The sequence below is a fragment of the Pelobates fuscus genome, chromosome 10, assembly GCF_036172605.1.
Source record: "Pelobates fuscus isolate aPelFus1 chromosome 10, aPelFus1.pri, whole genome shotgun sequence".
In the NCBI taxonomy this organism is placed as follows: Eukaryota; Metazoa; Chordata; class Amphibia; order Anura; family Pelobatidae; genus Pelobates; species Pelobates fuscus.
Window position 1 is genome coordinate 6,361,374 of NC_086326.1, and position 17,951 is coordinate 6,379,324.

At 41.6% G+C, this 17,951-nt stretch overlaps 1 protein-coding gene across 1 annotated transcript in view; it reads left to right on the top strand.

Annotated features, from left to right (window-relative positions):
- GFRA1 (GDNF family receptor alpha 1) overlaps positions 1-17,951 on the top strand; it is a 202,560-nt gene that overhangs the window by 128,126 nt on the left and 56,483 nt on the right. Inside the window, exon 4 of the mRNA XM_063433764.1 lies at positions 8,535-8,871. Within this exon, the coding sequence (XP_063289834.1) occupies positions 8,535-8,871 (337 nt within the window). The remainder of the gene's footprint in view (positions 1-8,534; positions 8,872-17,951) is intronic.

Here is a 17,951-nt window from a genome sequence, read left to right on the forward strand (position 1 = left end):
GGTGCAGTAAGTAAAGCGTTACAGTCACATTGCCCCCCACACCCCTGTATCAGGAAAGAGGGGAGCAGTAAGTAAAGCGTTACAGTCACATTGCCCCCCACACCTCTGTATCAGGAAAGAGGGGAGCAGTAAGTAAAGCGTTACAGTCACATTGCCCCCCACACCCCTGTATCATGAAAGAGGGGTGCAGTAAGTAAAGCGTTACAGTCACATTGCCCCCCACACCCCTGTATCAGGAAAGAGGGGAGCAGTAAGTAAAGTGTTACAGTCACATTGCCCCCCACACCCCTGTATCAGGAAAGAGGGGAGCAGTAAGTAAAGCGTTACAGTCACGTTGTACCCCTACTGATCTAACAGAGGAAAGGACTTTGCTTTAAATGATCGCAGGCTGTGGAACAGACGTAATAAGCGTCCATTATAAAACTGGATTTCCAGATGCAAAGTTAATCTGAATCATCAGGAAATGAAAATATGAGCAGAAAGAATAATTTAATAATAATAATTGTTATCATATTGATGGCTGAAATGAAGATTAAGTTAAAAGTCACAGCAGAAGTCGTGAGCATAGATCAGAGTAACATGTTGGCCATCACTGCTGGAACACAGTAACACGAGTGGGGATAAGAATGACATCACACGTAGCAGTGCGTGACACTGAGTGACATCACACATAGCACTGCATGACACTGAGTGACATCACACATAGCACTGCATGACACTGAGTGACATCACACATAGCAGTGTGTGACATCACACATAGCACTGCATGACACTGAGTGACATCACACGTAGCACTGCATGACACTGAGTGACACCATACAGAGCAGTGCGTGACACTGAGTGACATCACACATAGCAGTGCATGACATTGAGTGACATCACACATAGCAGTGCATGACATTGAGTGACACCATACAGAGCAGTGCGTGACATTGAGTGACACCATACAGAGCAGTGCGTGACACTGAGTGACATCACACATAGCACTGCATGACACTGAGTGACATCACACGTAGCACTGCATGACACTGAGTGACACCATACAGAGCAGTGCGTGACACTGAGTGACATCACACATAGCAGTGCATGACATTGAGTGACATCACACATAGCAGTGCGTGACATTGAGTGACACCATACAGAGCAGTGCGTGACATTGAGTGACACCATACAGAGCACTGCATGACACTGAGTGACACCATACAGAGCAGTGCGTGACACTGAGTGACATCATACAGAGCACTGCATGACACTGAGTGACACCATACAGAGCACTGCATGACACTGAGTGACACCATACAGAGCACTGCATGACACTGAGTGACACCATACAGAGCACTGCATGACACTGAGTGACATCATACATAGCACTGCATGACACTGAGTGACATCATACAGAGCAGTCCATGACACTGAGTGACATCACACATAGCAGTGCGTGACATTGAGTGACACCATACAGAGCAGTGCGTGACACTGAGTGACATCACACATAGCACTGCATGACACTGAGTGACATCACACGTAGCACTGCATGACACTGAGTGACACCATACAGAGCAGTGCGTGACACTGAGTGACATCACACATAGCAGTGCATGACATTGAGTGACATCACACATAGCAGTGCATGACATTGCGTGACATCACACATAGCAGTGCATGACATTGAGTGACATCATGCATAGCAGTGCGTGACATTGAGTGACACCACACATAGCACTGCATGACACTGAGTGACATCACACATATCACTGCATGACACTGAGTGACATCACACATAGCACTGCATGACACTGAGTCACATCACACATAGCAGTGCGTGACATTGAGTGACATCATACAGAGCACTGCATGACACTGAGTGACATCATACAGAGCACTGCATGACACTGAGTGACATCATACATAGCAGTGCATGACACTGAGTGACATCATACATAGCAGTGCATGACACTGAGTGACATCATACATAGCAGTGCATGACACTGAGTGACATCATACATAGCAGTGCATGACACTGAGTGACATCATACATAGCAGTGCATGACACTGAGTGACATCATACAGAGCACTGCATGACACTGAGTGACATCATACATAGCAGTGCGTGACACTGAGTGACATCATACATAGCAGTGCATGACATTGAGTGACATCACACATAGCAGTGCATGACACTGAGTGACATCATACATAGCAGTGCATGACATTGAGTGACTTCATACATAGCAGTGCATGACATTGAGTGACACCATACAGAGCAGTGTGTGACACTGAGTGACATCACACATAGCAGTGCATGACACTGAGTGACTTCATGCATAGCAGTGCATGACATTGAGTGACACCATACAGAGCAGTGCGTGACACTGAGTGACATCACACATAGCAGTGCATGACATTGAGTGACATCATACATAGCAGTGCATGACACTGAGTGACATCACACATAGCAGTGCATGACATTGAGTGACATCACACATAGCAGTGCATGACACTGAGTGACATCATACATAGCAGTGCATGACATTGAGTGACACCATACAGAGCACTGCATGACACTGAGTAACATCATACAGAGCAGTGCATGACACTGAGTGACATCATAGAGGGCATTGCGTGACATTTAGTGACATCATACAGAGCAGTGCGTGACACTGAGTGACATCATACATAGCAGTGCATGACATTGAGTGACACCATACAGAGCACTGCATGACACTGAGTGACATCATACAGGGCAGTGCGTGACATTGAGTGACACCATACAGAGCAGTGCATGACACTGAGTGACATCATACAGAGCAGTGCATGACACTGAGTGACATCATACAGAGCAGTGTATGAAATCAGAGGGATATTATACACATCACTGTATGACATCAGAGTGATATTATACACAGCAGTGTATGACATCAGAGGGATATTATACAAATCAGTATATGACATCAGAGTGATATTATACACAGCAGTGTATGACATCAGAGGGATATTAAACACAATGGTGTATGACATCAGAGGGATATTATACACAGCAGTGCATGACAGCAGAGATATATTATACACAGCAATGTATGACATCAGAGGGATATTATACACAGCAGTGCATGACATTAGAGTGACACCATACAGAGCAGAGCCGGGATTGGTGTGACTGCCCATTACTCTTGATTCATTCAGTTATGGGGTTTTCTTTATAGGGTTAAGATAACGATACATTGATTGCAGTTTGTGTGTATTTAAGGCGGTTTATTCCCATTCATTACTTTACATTGCTCGATGACCTTGACATGAATCATCCAAGCCCCACTCCCCTCTCCACTCACCAACACTGATCTTCTCCCCCCCACTAATCACAAACCCCTGATCTCCAGTTACTCCAATATTATTATTAAACATAATCCTAAGAGATATCTGACACTGAGAGCCTTGACCCACCCAGCGTGGCTGTCACTGCTGATGATGGGATCGTTAATATATTCTCTGTTACAGCCGTGGGGAGGTTTGAGGAAGGGGTTTAATGGCTGAGGCTGCTCAGGCTATAAATTGGGAAGACCCCTTGAACAGTGAAGACCCCCCCGCCCCTCCACAAGGCCATTATGAATTCACAGAAAATTCGTAACGTTATATTAATTAATCAGAATTTTGGAGAATGGATGCAGAAATCCCAAATGTTATTTTAAAATAGACAAGCTGAAAAAGATATTCAAATTCAGTTCTTTTAACCTAAAATTAGAAATTTGTCAATTCCCAGTTTAATGATAAATGCCTCTGTACTCTGAGTACAATCACACTAAGGTCTGAATATCTGGTCCTTTACGAAATACTTCCAAGCCTTTGTCAAATAACCCCATGTACCTCCCTATTGTCCTCACAAAGCCAGCTCTTTTCATGCTGTAATTAAATCAGTCTCCAGGCTGGGAATACAGACACGCCATTGATACATTTTAATAAAATTAAAAAGAAAGACCCCTTTAAAAGTCTGTCAGCTGATGCACTTGCAAGGCAAAGCGGTAGGAGCCCCATCCCAGACCAGGAAGTAGCTCCACCAATCAGGAACCGCTTTCCATTCCATCTGATTTTATCTCATGAACACCAAAACTTTCAATCATACGATCTAAACGGCTAAACTGCAAGATATGTCATTTGATAAATAAGGCTGTACACCGTATTCTCTCGAGCCACGGACCAACACATCTACACAGCCACGGCATGCAGGGATGTAAAGTCTCTTTTATCCCCATGTTTCACTTACACATTGTACAGCACTACAGAATATGTTGGCGCTCTATAAATATATTGATATCTATAACTGAATCGTATTTTATCCTGTAACAAGTTCAGAGCGCCAACTCTTTGTTACCCCTTTATGAGTTTTATGTAAGTTTTAGGAGAAGTGCTTTCAACGTGTGGCGTACTCTGCAGACTGTGATGAATGATGGCCCGCGGCGGTAGAGGAGGGGACGGCGCTGCACCGTGTCAGGATAAGTAAATTTATCCCTTGACAAATGAGGCTCTTGGAAAACATTCCAGCCCTGATTGTGTCTCTAAGCATGATGAAGCATTTACCACACGATACAGTGATATCATTCCTTAAACTCTGCGCAGGACCCCTCTACGTATAGCGGGGACAAAACCAAGATAATCACGTTGCAATTACAAGATAATGTCCAAAGATCTCTGCAAACCGTTTGCATATTATTTCCTTTACTGGCAAAAAGCAATCGTATAATTACTCAAATTACAGTCTAGATAGAACCGTGCGCATATCCAATAACTACAAGCCTTGCAGATTACTCCGTAATTAGATAGGTATTCTTGCTTTTCTGAGTGCTAATGAGCATTTAAAGCTGCTGACAGAACATGTTTTATAACATTTAGTTTAAGTTTGAATATCTACATTTTATTTAATTTTATTTATAAATAAAATCAGGCTGTCTGAGCTTCATGGGAAAAGTGATCGAGAATGATTTGGTCGAGGTTAGCTGTTTTACAGAAAAAAGTAGCTAAATAATAAAAAGATCATTTTTTTTCATCCGTTTTCTTTCCTTTAATCTTTATGTAGAAGTCACAGATTTAATCTCCCAATACAAACATTGTGTCCTCTGTAATGTATAAACTGAAGCATATTGTTCCTACAAACAATTCCCATCCTTTTAATGTCAATCATGTGCCTGACGCTGACAGTCCCAACTGGTTAATACTCCATCATTTGTATATTTTAAACGTCGCTTCACAATCTAGCAACCACAAAATGGAACGTGTTGGATTTACATAGAATCGTGCCATGTATATATTATTTATTATTTATTATTTAACTTGTAGACAGATATGCAATGAGGAAGCAGCACTTAGGGCTGTAAGGATCTGTTACAGAGTATTGTGGGATCAGTAGCTATAGATAAACATGATCCATTTTACAGTCAGACATATATCTGGTAAAGGAAAGTATTTATCGCACTGGGTGAAATTACAATGAGATATTATCCATCGATTAATGTGGGGTCCTGGGGTCTCATTATTTTCTTATTCTGAATGATCTATTTAGTTAGATTTTATACAGGGCCCTTCTTCATGGAACTAAACAAAGAGTATCAATTGTGCTCAATCTGGGGTTCAGACAGAACACAATAAATTCGCCATCCCGGTACGGTTTCTATACTGGTTACATCCTGTCACTGCAAAACTGCAAACTGCTAGCACATAGTGTTTAATAGGTTGGCCCGTGAGCTTACAATCTGTCGGAGATACTGGCACTGGAGACAATAACCAGCAGAGCGAAATACACTGTTTATGGTAGAATTTCTATACATTCAGACTTATTCACTGAAGGGAGAATTCAAATAGAATTAAAATTTAAAGATGAAATAACTGACCTGGAAAAATAAAGTAAGCTGTGATTTTCGCTTCTTTCATCTTAAATTTGAATTCGCTTTGGATTTATTTTTTAGTGAATAGCCCAGAATGTGTGTTCTGTAAAGAATTAGTGGGATGGTTGAGCGGTTAATTTGCTCAGACGGAGAGAAAGCTCTATTACTTAAAGGACCACTATAGTGCCAGGAAAACAAACTCGTTTTCCTGGTACTATAGTTTTAATAGGTCTCCCCCTCCCTCATGGCCCCCCTCCAGCCGGGCTAAAGGGAGAGGAAGGGGTTAAACACTCACCTTTCTCCAGTGCCGGGCTCCCTCGACGCTGGGGACTCTCCTCCTCCTTCGGTTGTCATCGGCTGAAGAGCCGCACGCGCATTCAGCCAGTCCATAGGAAAGCATTCTCAATGCCTAGAGAGAAAAATTTGTTCGACAAAAACATAAAGCTTTGTGTCACTTAAGTTCAACCGTTTTTTGTTTTGTTTTTTTCATATAACTTTTTTCCTTTTTGTAATTTTCATTACTTTCATGTGGACTCTGCACCATAAGAACCGGTCCCTGCTGACTTCATCTAAACCCCACATAATCTTACTATTGGACCTGACAAGACAACTGCTGCTATGATCAGTCACGCAGTATGAAATAATTCTCAATGAGTGATTTAAACCAGAACTGTCATCTCCAAGAATTCGTTTTATTATGTTTAATTATCCCTATATGTATCTGTGAGCTGTGAAAAATATAATGTAGAAATCCAATCTCTTTATCCTGTAACTGGGCGCCTCCATCTTAGCTCCCTGTCAGTCATTGTTATAAGCTCCGCCCTTTACACCTGGCAGTCAGTATAGAGAGAGCCACCTCCATCTTAGCTCCCTGTCAATCATTGTTATAAGCTCCGCCCTTTACACCTGGCAGTCAGTATAGAGAGAGCCACCCCCATCTTAGCTCCCTGTCAGTCATTGTTATAAGCTCCGCCCTTTACACCTGGCAGTCAGTATAGAGAGCGACCTTCATCTTAGCTCACTGTCAATCATTGTTATAAGCTCCGCCCTTTACACCTGGCAGTCAGTATAGAGAGAGCCACCTCCATCTTAGCTCCCTGTCAATCATTGTTATAAGCTCCGCCCTTTACACCTGGCAGTCAGTATAGAGAGAGCCACCCCCATCTTAGCTCCCTGTCAGTCATTGTTATAAGCTCCGCCCTTTACACCTGGCAGTCAGTATAGAGAGAGCCACCTCCATCTTAGCTCCCTGTCAATCATTGTTATAAGCTCCGCCCTTTACACCTGGCAGTCAGTATAGAGAGAGCCACCTCCATCTTAGCTCCCTGTCAATCATTGTTATAAGCTCCGCCCTTTACACCTGGCAGTCAGTATAGAGAGGGCCACCTCCATCTTAGCTCCCTGTCAGTCATTGTTATAAGCTCCGCCCTTTACACCTGGCAGTCAGTATAGAGAGAGCCACCTCCATCTTAGTTCCCTGTCAATCATTGTTATAAGCTCCGCCCTTTACACCTGGCAGTCAGTATAGAGAGAGCCACCTCCATCTTAGTTCCCTGTCAGTCATTGTTATAAGCTCCGCCCTTTACACCTGGCAGTCAGTATAGAGAGAGCCACCTCCATCTTAGTTCCCTGTCAATCATTGTTATAAGCTCCGCCCTTTACACCTGGCAGTCAGTATAGAGAGAGCCACCTCCATCTTAGCTCCCTGTCAATCATTGTTGTAAGCTCCGCCCTTTACACCTGCCAGTCAGTATAGAGAGAGCCACCTCCATCTTAGCTCCCTGTCAATCATTGCTATAAGCTCCGCCCTTTACACCTGGCAGTCAGTATAGACAGAGCCACCTCCATCTTAGCTCCCTGTCAATCATTGTTGTAAGCTCCGCCCTTTACACCTACCAGTCAGTATAGAGAGAGCACAGAGAGGAGGAGAGATGATACAATGTTACTATGTCTCTCCTACATTTGCATTGTGTGCCCTGACAATGTCAGAACTGAACTGGATTATGATGTTATTTGGTAAATCTATACATTTAAAGGAAAACAAAGCTTCACATGAAAAATAAGATAACACACGTTATAGGCAATATTTCAATGTTTTATTCACGGTATCATTTCCACAAAAGTGCCAGTTCTCCTTTAATTTGAGTTATGTTATATTTACGACAAAGCTGGTTGCGGTATGAATTGTTAATATGGGGACATTACGATGCGTATAGTTGTCATTAGTTCTGGAACAGATGGCGATGCATCCAAAATTGTAATTCTCATCCATTTTAGAAAATGAAGTTTGAAGAACAAAACAAATGATTTAACCCGCACTATATCATAGCATATTATAGAACAAAGGAGCAAATTCCTTTAAGTGAAATACACTAACAACACAAGAATGCCCGACACTCCTAAATAAACCGTTATAAGTTATAAGGCATTGTATGCAGGTTACCGAACGCCAATGTATCACAATCCAGGTTTTACTACGTATCGGTGAATAATCTCGAATACTCTAACAGCTCCAGGAAACGTGTTTCTAGTTTGTTTGATTTGTTTATATACCCATTGTACATCGCTGCAGACTATGTTGGTGCTCTATAGATAATACATAGTTCTGTCTGTCACAGAGTAACTTGCCAGCTTGTAAAATTGAAGTATTATTTCTTCCAGAAACCATGATTTCAAAGGGGAATGATTGCTTAGATGCAGCGAAAGCCTGTAACCTGGACGATACGTGTAAGAAGTACCGCTCGGCGTACATCACACCCTGTACCAACAGCATGTCCAATGAGGTCTGCAACCGCAGGAAATGCCATAAAGCTCTTAGGCAATTCTTCGACAAGGTCCCGGCAAAGCACAGCTACGGCATGCTGTTCTGTTCCTGCAAGGACTTCGCGTGCACAGAACGAAGAAGGCAGACCATCGTCCCTGCCTGCTCCTATGAGGAGAGAGAGAAACCAAACTGTTTAAACTTGCAGGAATCCTGCAAAACCAACTACATATGCAGGTAAGTGGTCTCTCTGTCCCCAGCTCGGCGAGCACTCCTATAATAACTGCACTGCAGGCTCATTGAAATTCTCAGCATTGCAGTAAATGCACTCAATCTTTCAATTGTAGCAGAATTCTATCTATTCCAAAGCTTTTCCTGTTATGGGTTGGTAGAATACAGATGGTGTTTTCTGTTATAGAGCAGTTGTGATTGATATAGAGGGCCACACCTTCCAAGCGGCCCTATGTAGGAGGGACAGTCACTATTGTGGTCCCATTTGTGATTCCTCCTCCCCTTTTTTAAATCTTAATGTCCCTTTTTTCTGGGAAATAAATATTTTTGGTGTGTCTGAGCGAGTACCAAAGCTTCACAGCAATACGTCTCCCAGTTATGTGTCTTTATTCTGCAATAAATGTATTTAGAAACCTGTGTAAATAACATACTTAAAATAAATAGTTTTCAGAAGGTCTTGAAGGCACCTAAAATGTCCTGGAATAGTTAACTAGTAACACTTCCCATTATGCTGTCAAAGCACAGCCCGCAGTTCTGTCAGATTTATCTACCCCGTCAGAATTCCCCACGCATGTCACGTCCGGTGACACGGAGTCAGCTGTCCCCTGTGCTACACATGCGTGCTAGCATTCCTAACAGGTAGAGAAATCTGATGCAGGCTGAGAGCATGCGCAAGACCATAGCGTCAATCCCGATGCCGAAACATGGACTGGGAACTCCTCAGAGAGGTCCTGCACGGTAAGTAAATCTAGACTCACGCTCACATTATAGTTAAGGCATTCACTAAAGAACAGGCACATGGGACATTTAGGGTTAATGTTAGGGTTAATATTATGGTTAGGCAGCTAATTTAATATCTCTCACTTAATCTTAGGAGTACGGCTTAAATTAATTCTATACATAATTTCGATATCTTTACCCATCAAGAGTGCCAGCACAGGGGCAGCTGATCCGCCTCACCAGACGTCACAGGGGTAGAGATTTCTGATAAGTAGAGAAATCTGACAGAACACCGGCACACAATTTAATTCACTTATATTCCTAGATGTTGTCAAGGCACAGCCTGGCACATAATGTAAATTACTTATATCTCATGATGTTGTCAGGGCACAGCCTGGCACATAATGTAAGTTACTTATATCTCATGATGTTGTCAGGGCACAGCCTGACACATAATGTAAATTACTTATATCTCATGATGTTGTCAAGGCACAGCCTGGCACATAATGTAAATTACTTATATCTCATGATGTTGTCAAGGCACAGCCTGGCACATAATGTAAATTACTTATATCTCATGATGTTGTCAGGGCACAGCCTGGCACATAATGTAAGTTACTTATATCTCATGATGTTGTCAGGGCACAGCCTGGCACACAATGTAAATTACTTATATCTCATGATGTTGTCAGGGCATAGCCTGGCACATAATGTAAATTACTTATATCTCATGATGTTGTCAGGGCACAGCCTGGCACATAATGTAAGTTACTTATATCTCATGATGTTGTCAGGGCACAGCCTGGCACATAATGTAAGTTACTTATATCTCATGATGTTGTCAGGGCACAGCCTGGCACATAATGTAAATTACTTATATCTCATGATGTTGTCAAGGCACAGCCTGGCACATAATGTAAATTACTTATATCTCATGATGTTGTCAAGGCACAGCCTGGCACATAATGTAAATTACTTATATCTCATGATGTTGTCAGGGCACAGCCTGGCACATAATGTAAGTTACTTATATCTCATGATGTTGTCAGGGCACAGCCTGGCACACAATGTAAATTACTTATATCTCATGATGTTGTCAGGGCATAGCCTGGCACATAATGTAAATTACTTATATCTCATGATGTTGTCAGGGCACAGCCTGGCACACAATGTAAATTACTTATATCTCATGATGTTGTCAGGGCATAGCCTGGCACATAATGTAAATTACTTATATCTCATGATGTTGTCAGGGCACAGCCTGGCACATAATGTAAATTACTTATATCTCATGATGTTGTCAGGGCACAGCCTGGCACATAATGTAAATTACTTATATCTCATGATGTTGTCAAGGCACAGCCTGGCACATAATGTAAATTACTTATATCTCATGATGTTGTCAGGGCACAGCCTGGCACATAATGTCAATTACTTATATCTCATGATGTTGTCAAGGCACAGCCTGGCACATAATGTAAGTTACTTATATCTCATGACGTTGTCAGGGCACAGCCTGGCACATAATGTAAATTACTTATATCTCATGATGTTGTCAGGGCACAGCCTGGCACATAATGTAAATTACTTATATCTCATGATGTTGTCAAGGCACAGCCTGGCTGATAATGTAAATTACTTATATCTCATGATGTTGTCAGGGCACAGCCTGGCACACAATGTAAATCATTTGTATCCCATTATGCCGTGTCATCAATAGAGTGATTTCTGAGTATTGAGATCATCTGTGGATTCAAGTAGATGTGTTTTCAAATGATGCAAACTATGTGATCTATTAAAAGTTTTATAAAAATTTCGAAAACACAGCTACAAAGTTTACCCTTCTGTTGGGACATGTATTTATATGTTGTTGATTTTTAGTATTTATAGGACGCCAACTTATTCCGTAGTGTTTTCCAATATGATTGAGGGGGAACTGTAACAATAAATGAGACCATTATAAACTGTTACAGGAACAATAGGTGTATGAGGACCCTAATCGAATGAGCTTACAGTGTAGGGCCAACATACTTATTTTAGTGTCCGTCACTCCAAATCCAATATTATTTCTGGAAATGTAGGGGGTTCTGTTACCCTAAAATAAGCTCAGGGCAGTACTCCTGGGGCTACTTTGGGGGGTGCAGCTTGTGGAGCCTAATGGGTAATGTAGCGATCACCATAACTGCTGCAGGTAGGATTCTGCCTCTTATCTACCGCTGGTTTAAGATAATGTACGGCTTTGTTGTTGCTCACATCTGTTCTTATCATTAGCAGATGATCAATCTCGCCAATCTGTTATTGATTATTTTAACATAAAATACATTAAAATACATTAAAATATATTCAAATGAGGTGGTTGACAGATCCTACAATGGAGATGAGAAGTTTGCAGGTCGCACTCAGTCGATAGACTTGTGATTTGTTGCATATATTTTATTCAAATTAGGGTTTGTGTAAATCACTATTCTGACGGCCATTTCTACTGGGTTTGCCAGAATTGCTCCGAATCCTGCATTCATGGTGAAGGCTTATCACTGGCAGTGCAGCTTGTTTTGTAATATAATCACCTTACCAACATGGTTAAACTTTAAAACTTCGGACCTCTAAGGTCAAACTATTAAACCACGCAGGGCCGCAATCACGGGGGTACAGCCAGTAGAGCTGTTCGGAGCCCGGGCCCTATAACCCCAATGTGCTTATATATACATAGGGTGTCACTATATATATATATATATATATATATATATATATATATATATATATATGCAGAAAGTAGATAGAGCACTCCAGAGGTCTTTGTTCAAAGGTGGTTTATTCAGTGAAGAGAATCAACGTTTCGACCCTAAGGTCTTTGTCAAGATAATAAAACAAGTGCAACAGTGACATTATATAGCCTAGCCAATAACAAAGTAATCACTAACCTGAGAAAGCTGTGTATCCCCAAACCATGTGTGAACGCTATGCTGTAATTGGAACCGGTGCCGTGGTGATTCTGTCGGCGGATAGTGACGTCACAAAAATGCGACCGGAAGAGATCGTGAAAGTGTATCCAGGTAACCTAGGCAACGGTCCGTGAAAATGTAAATGTGCTGTGTAGTGAAGTGACAGTGGCGAAAAGAATATGGGAAAAAGATTACGTTGCTAATTGAACTGGATGATATGAAAAAAGAGGAGGATTATAAGCGTTAGCTATCCGTATGACTGGTAATAGTAGTGGCAGGCAGGATGATGTGTATCGAAATAAAAGGAATGAAACACTCCGGAGTGTGTGGACGGTATAATCCACCACGTAGAGAATAAGTGGATAGTAAATAAGAAAAAGAAAATATGAATAGACTTCGACTATACCCATCATCAGGTCTATCACTGGTTATGTGGAGAGAGACGCAAACCGAACTTTTCAAGATACAAACAGAAGGTTCGCAAACCTCAATTTTTGTCCATAGATACCAGTTCAGCCGAATCCACATCTGAAACTGAAGGAGCGGGAGTGTCCCAGGACACCCCAGTGATGCCACCTAGAAAATCCACACGTCCTCCTTTTTTTCCCCAGGACCAACATTCCAACGACCCACCAGGATTCAACACAAGAGGACGCAAAGATCTAAGAGACCCAAAGTCAGTAGACGAGGACAGAGGGGCAAGATATACAAACACTCGCCCAAGAACCTTGAACAGGAAGATGTAACTCCTATTTTTAATCTATCCTCTAAGACTCTCAGCTCCGAACACATCAAGGTGTTGTCCAAAGGCCTCACATTTGTCCCGACTCCTAAGTTGGACATGTTCAAAACAGATATAGACCTATATAAAATGGAGCGCACCTTGAACCTACAAACGTTTACATCACATCCCTATCCGCCAACTAAGAATCAACTTCGACTAAAAAGTACATGGGAGCCTAAAACATCCCACCCGTCTATCAAATGCTTTTCTAGTTTAGTCAAGAAAGACACACACCAAATATTTTCTGAATCCAAGTCTGGTCCATATAATCTCACGATGAAGGAACATAAGGCACTTGAGGACCGTGCTAATGACAAAAACATCACTATCAGACCGGCCGACAAAGGCGGAGCAATTGTCATACAGAACTACGAATCCTACCGTACGGAAATACTTAGACAATTATCGGATACTACCACATATAAGAGGATTACGTTTGACCCCACTAAGAATATAACCCAGAAATTACAAGCATTGATCAACCGGGGTGTCACGGCCGGCTGGCTTGACGATCAAACTGCTAATTATTTGATGGATCTACATCCCCAAATTCCCTTACTGTATACCTTACCTAAGGTTCATAAAGATGCTCATAATCCCCCTGGACGTCCTATCGTCTCTGCCAAACGAGGGATACTGGAACCGTTGGCCAAATTTATCGATCACCATTGCAAAATACCTACGTTATCAATACCTACGTGTCTTAAAGACACACAAGATCTTCTCTCAAAACTCAAACTCATTACCCTCCCTGAGGGCCCCATTACTCTGGCAACTGTAGACGTGAAAAATTTATACACGTTTATACCTCATTCTGAGGGGGTGGATGCCATGAGACAGACACTCATTCAATCTAACCAATACAATGGACCTCCCATCGAGTTCCTTTTGGAATGTCTTGAGTTTACGTTAAGTAACAATTACTTTCGTTTTGAGAAATCTTTCTATATTCAACAAACGGGGACTGCGATGGGATCAGCCATAGCTCCGAACTATGCGAATAGTTACATGTACGCGTATGAACAGAAATACATTTTATCGAGGTACCAATCACACCTCATATTATATCTGAGATATGTGGACGATATCCTCATGCTATGGGCAGGTCCTCCTTCATCCTTTGAAATCATGATCCATGAGCTCAATATGATCAGTTCACCGGTGCGATTTAGCCATAGCTGTAATATTGAGAGAATCCAATTCCTTGATGTAGAAATCTATCGTTCCCATCACTCCATCTGCTACACTTTATTCAAGAAGAGCTCGGACCGTAACACATTCCTTCACGCCACAAGCTTCCATCCTGGAGCACTTAAAAGATCATTGCCGATCTCACAGTTCCTCAGAGTCCTAAGGAACAACTCAGACCCAAACAACACTGAAATACAGATCTCCACGATGCAACAAGCATTTCTGAAAAGGGGATATTCATACCCATCATTGAAACGCTCCTTAGACAGAGCACTGGCGATTTACAACAAGCCTGATGCACAACTGATGACACCGTCCAATAAACCCAGGATTGTCACCCTACCTCTGTTATACCACACGGCCAGTGACCAAATGGCTAAGTCTATTCGCAGAAGATGGGACTTACTGTCGTCCGACCCCATATTACATTCTGCCTTTTCTCATCCTCCCCGCATTGCTTTTAAACGAAACCGGAACCTTAGAGATATCTTGGTTAAAAGTGATCGCCCTGAACAGTATGAGACGTCGAAAATCCACAACAAAACAGGCTGCTTTAAATGCACTAACTGCGTTACATGTGGCCATATGCTCACAGGCTCCTCATTCGCCCACCCACATTCAGGGAAACGCTATTCCATCAAACATTATATCACTTGCCTTACCACCCACGTAGTCTATTTAATATCCTGCCCCTGCGGACTATACTACGTGGGGAAAACTGACCTTACAGTACGGGACAGAATGCGAGGACATCGCTCAGGCATTATGACTGCATTCAGGGACAACAAGACAGATAAACCGGTGGCCAAGCACTTCTTGGAGATGAACCATCGGCTACCCACTCTCAAGTTTATGGCCATCGATCACATCCCCCCCCCTCTCTAGGGGGGGTGATCGCTCTAGGATCTTGCTCCAACGTGAGACATATTGGATCAAAACACTGGACACTGTACATCCCAGGGGCCTTAATGAATATGTCTCCTTCAATGCTTTCTTGGACATTCGTTGAATACGTTTTGAATACATATACATATATATTTTTTTCGAATTTTTCTCGAATTTTTTCAAAACATTTTTTTGGACGCTTTTTGAAAGTCTCCTCTTAGTGATTCTCAATCACGTTGTCTTTTTTTGCTATGAACCATTTGAATAGTGTTTTACTGTCTCTTCGAATGTACCCATTGGTTTGAATTCATATTTATATTTATTTATATCTAGATACAGTTAGTACACTTATGTTCATTATCGGCCTAATATGAAGATTGGGCATCGTCCATCTTCGGTTAATCTTCTTTGATCTGCTCATCCTGTCAGTTGCTTAAGGCCTCATTTATTCATATATTTTAACTTGAGTTTATAATATGGGTATATACTATATATACACCACTGGATGTTATACTTTATAGCTCTATATAGCTACTTACAGACAGTGATGCTATGTTGTATCTCAGTCACTATATTCTTCTTTACTTTCATCACTTCTCTCTGCCATACACTCACATTCTCCATTACTCTGAACAGTAGTTATAGTGCTGCATCCACTCATTCACATATTCACACTCTCACTCTTTCTGGTCTTTATTAGCCCTTCCATCAGTTTATACTTTTACCGTCATGCACTGCCACCAGCACTATTCTTCACGGATTTTTTATTTATTTATTCATTTACTTATTTAGTTATTTATCTATCTGATCACGTCCATTTTCATTACTCTATTTTTATGCATGTCATATTTCCATATACACAGTATACCTGTTTACTCATTTCTTATTTACCTATTATTATATTTTCTTCTATTTTCTTATTTTTTTATTTTTTCTATTTATTCTATTTTTTCTATTTTTCTCTATCTCTTCTATTTTTCTCTCTCTTTATTCTTATCTCCTATCTTCTTATCTTTATCAGTTATCATTTATTCTTATTCTTATTTTCTTTTTCTTATTTACTATCCACTTATTCTCTACGTGGTGGATTATACCCTCCACACACTCCGGAGTGTTTCATTCCTTTTATTTCGATACACATCATCCTGCCTGCCACTACTATTACCAGTCATACGGATAGCTAACGCTTATAATCCTCCTCTTTTTTCATATCATCCAGTTCAATTAGCAACGTAATCTTTTTCCCATATTCTTTTCGCCACTGTCACTTCACTACACAGCACATTTACATTTTCACGGACCGTTGCCTAGGTTACCTGGATACACTTTCACGATCTCTTCCGGTCGCATTTTTGTGACGTCACTATCCGCCGACAGAATCACCACGGCACCGGTTCCAATTACAGCATAGCGTTCACACATGGTTTGGGGATACACAGCTTTCTCAGGTTAGTGATTACTTTGTTATTGGCTAGGCTATATAATGTCACTGTTGCACTTGTTTTATTATCTTGACAAAGACCTTAGGGTCGAAACGTTGATTCTCTTCACTGAATAAACCACCTTTGAACAAAGACCTCTGGAGTGCTCTATCTACTTTCTGCATACATACCTACGCTCTGCAGCACAGAGGCTTTTTTACATTTTGTATCATCTTTAAGGTAGAGTGCCAGACCTTGAACTTTTTATTTATATATATATATATTTATGCACCTGCGGGCCACTGCTGGCATGTTTAGTAAAGAGCGGGCCCAGCAGACTCCATCTTGCACCTCCGGGCAGAATTCTCTCTCTAGTGTCCCCCTTCCTTGGTCACAGCTAATAGGTATGGAGTTGGGATAAGCTAGATGATAAATTAAAACAACTGCTCCCCTACCCACAGCCCCTATCATCCTTGTTGGGAAGGACTCGGGGTGAACCCTGTGGAAGGACTCGGGGCCAAGCAATGAGGGGCCAGGCCTTGAGCTGTGTGAGGAGCCCCAACATTTCTGATGGCAGCCCTGTTTGTATGGTTATCAGCTTGGATATTTTGTATTTAAAACATGGTATTAATTTGGAGCTGGTAAACCAACATAATTCTTATAAACTGCTCTGATAGTTTATTTTACTGTTGGTCAATACATGAAAAGTGCCTTCATTTGATTTATTGGGGGAGGGAGGGGATAATCGTGGAGTGGATCTCATTCGAACTACCATAAGGTATAGATGAATTCTGCAAGCGTTCTGGGAGCACCATTCACGTGCCTTCCAACAGTGTTAGGAAATCAAGTGAATACAACAACAATGGGGTCTATTTGTCAAACTTGGATATGCGGATGTAGAGGAAGGAGATAGTCCATTTGTCTGTTGGTTGGGATTATTGGGAGTAGTAATTTGTATAAACCCCATTCTCTGCATACTGCAGTAAATAACAGGCGTTGGATACTTAACCTTGTGTTTGGGGTGTAATGTGAAAACTACTGGTATGGCGTTCTATATAAAGCATTACATGATGTGGGTATTCCAGCATGGCCGACCTTGTACTCTCAGAAATGTTGGAAGGGAAAGACGTTTAGCGATAGATC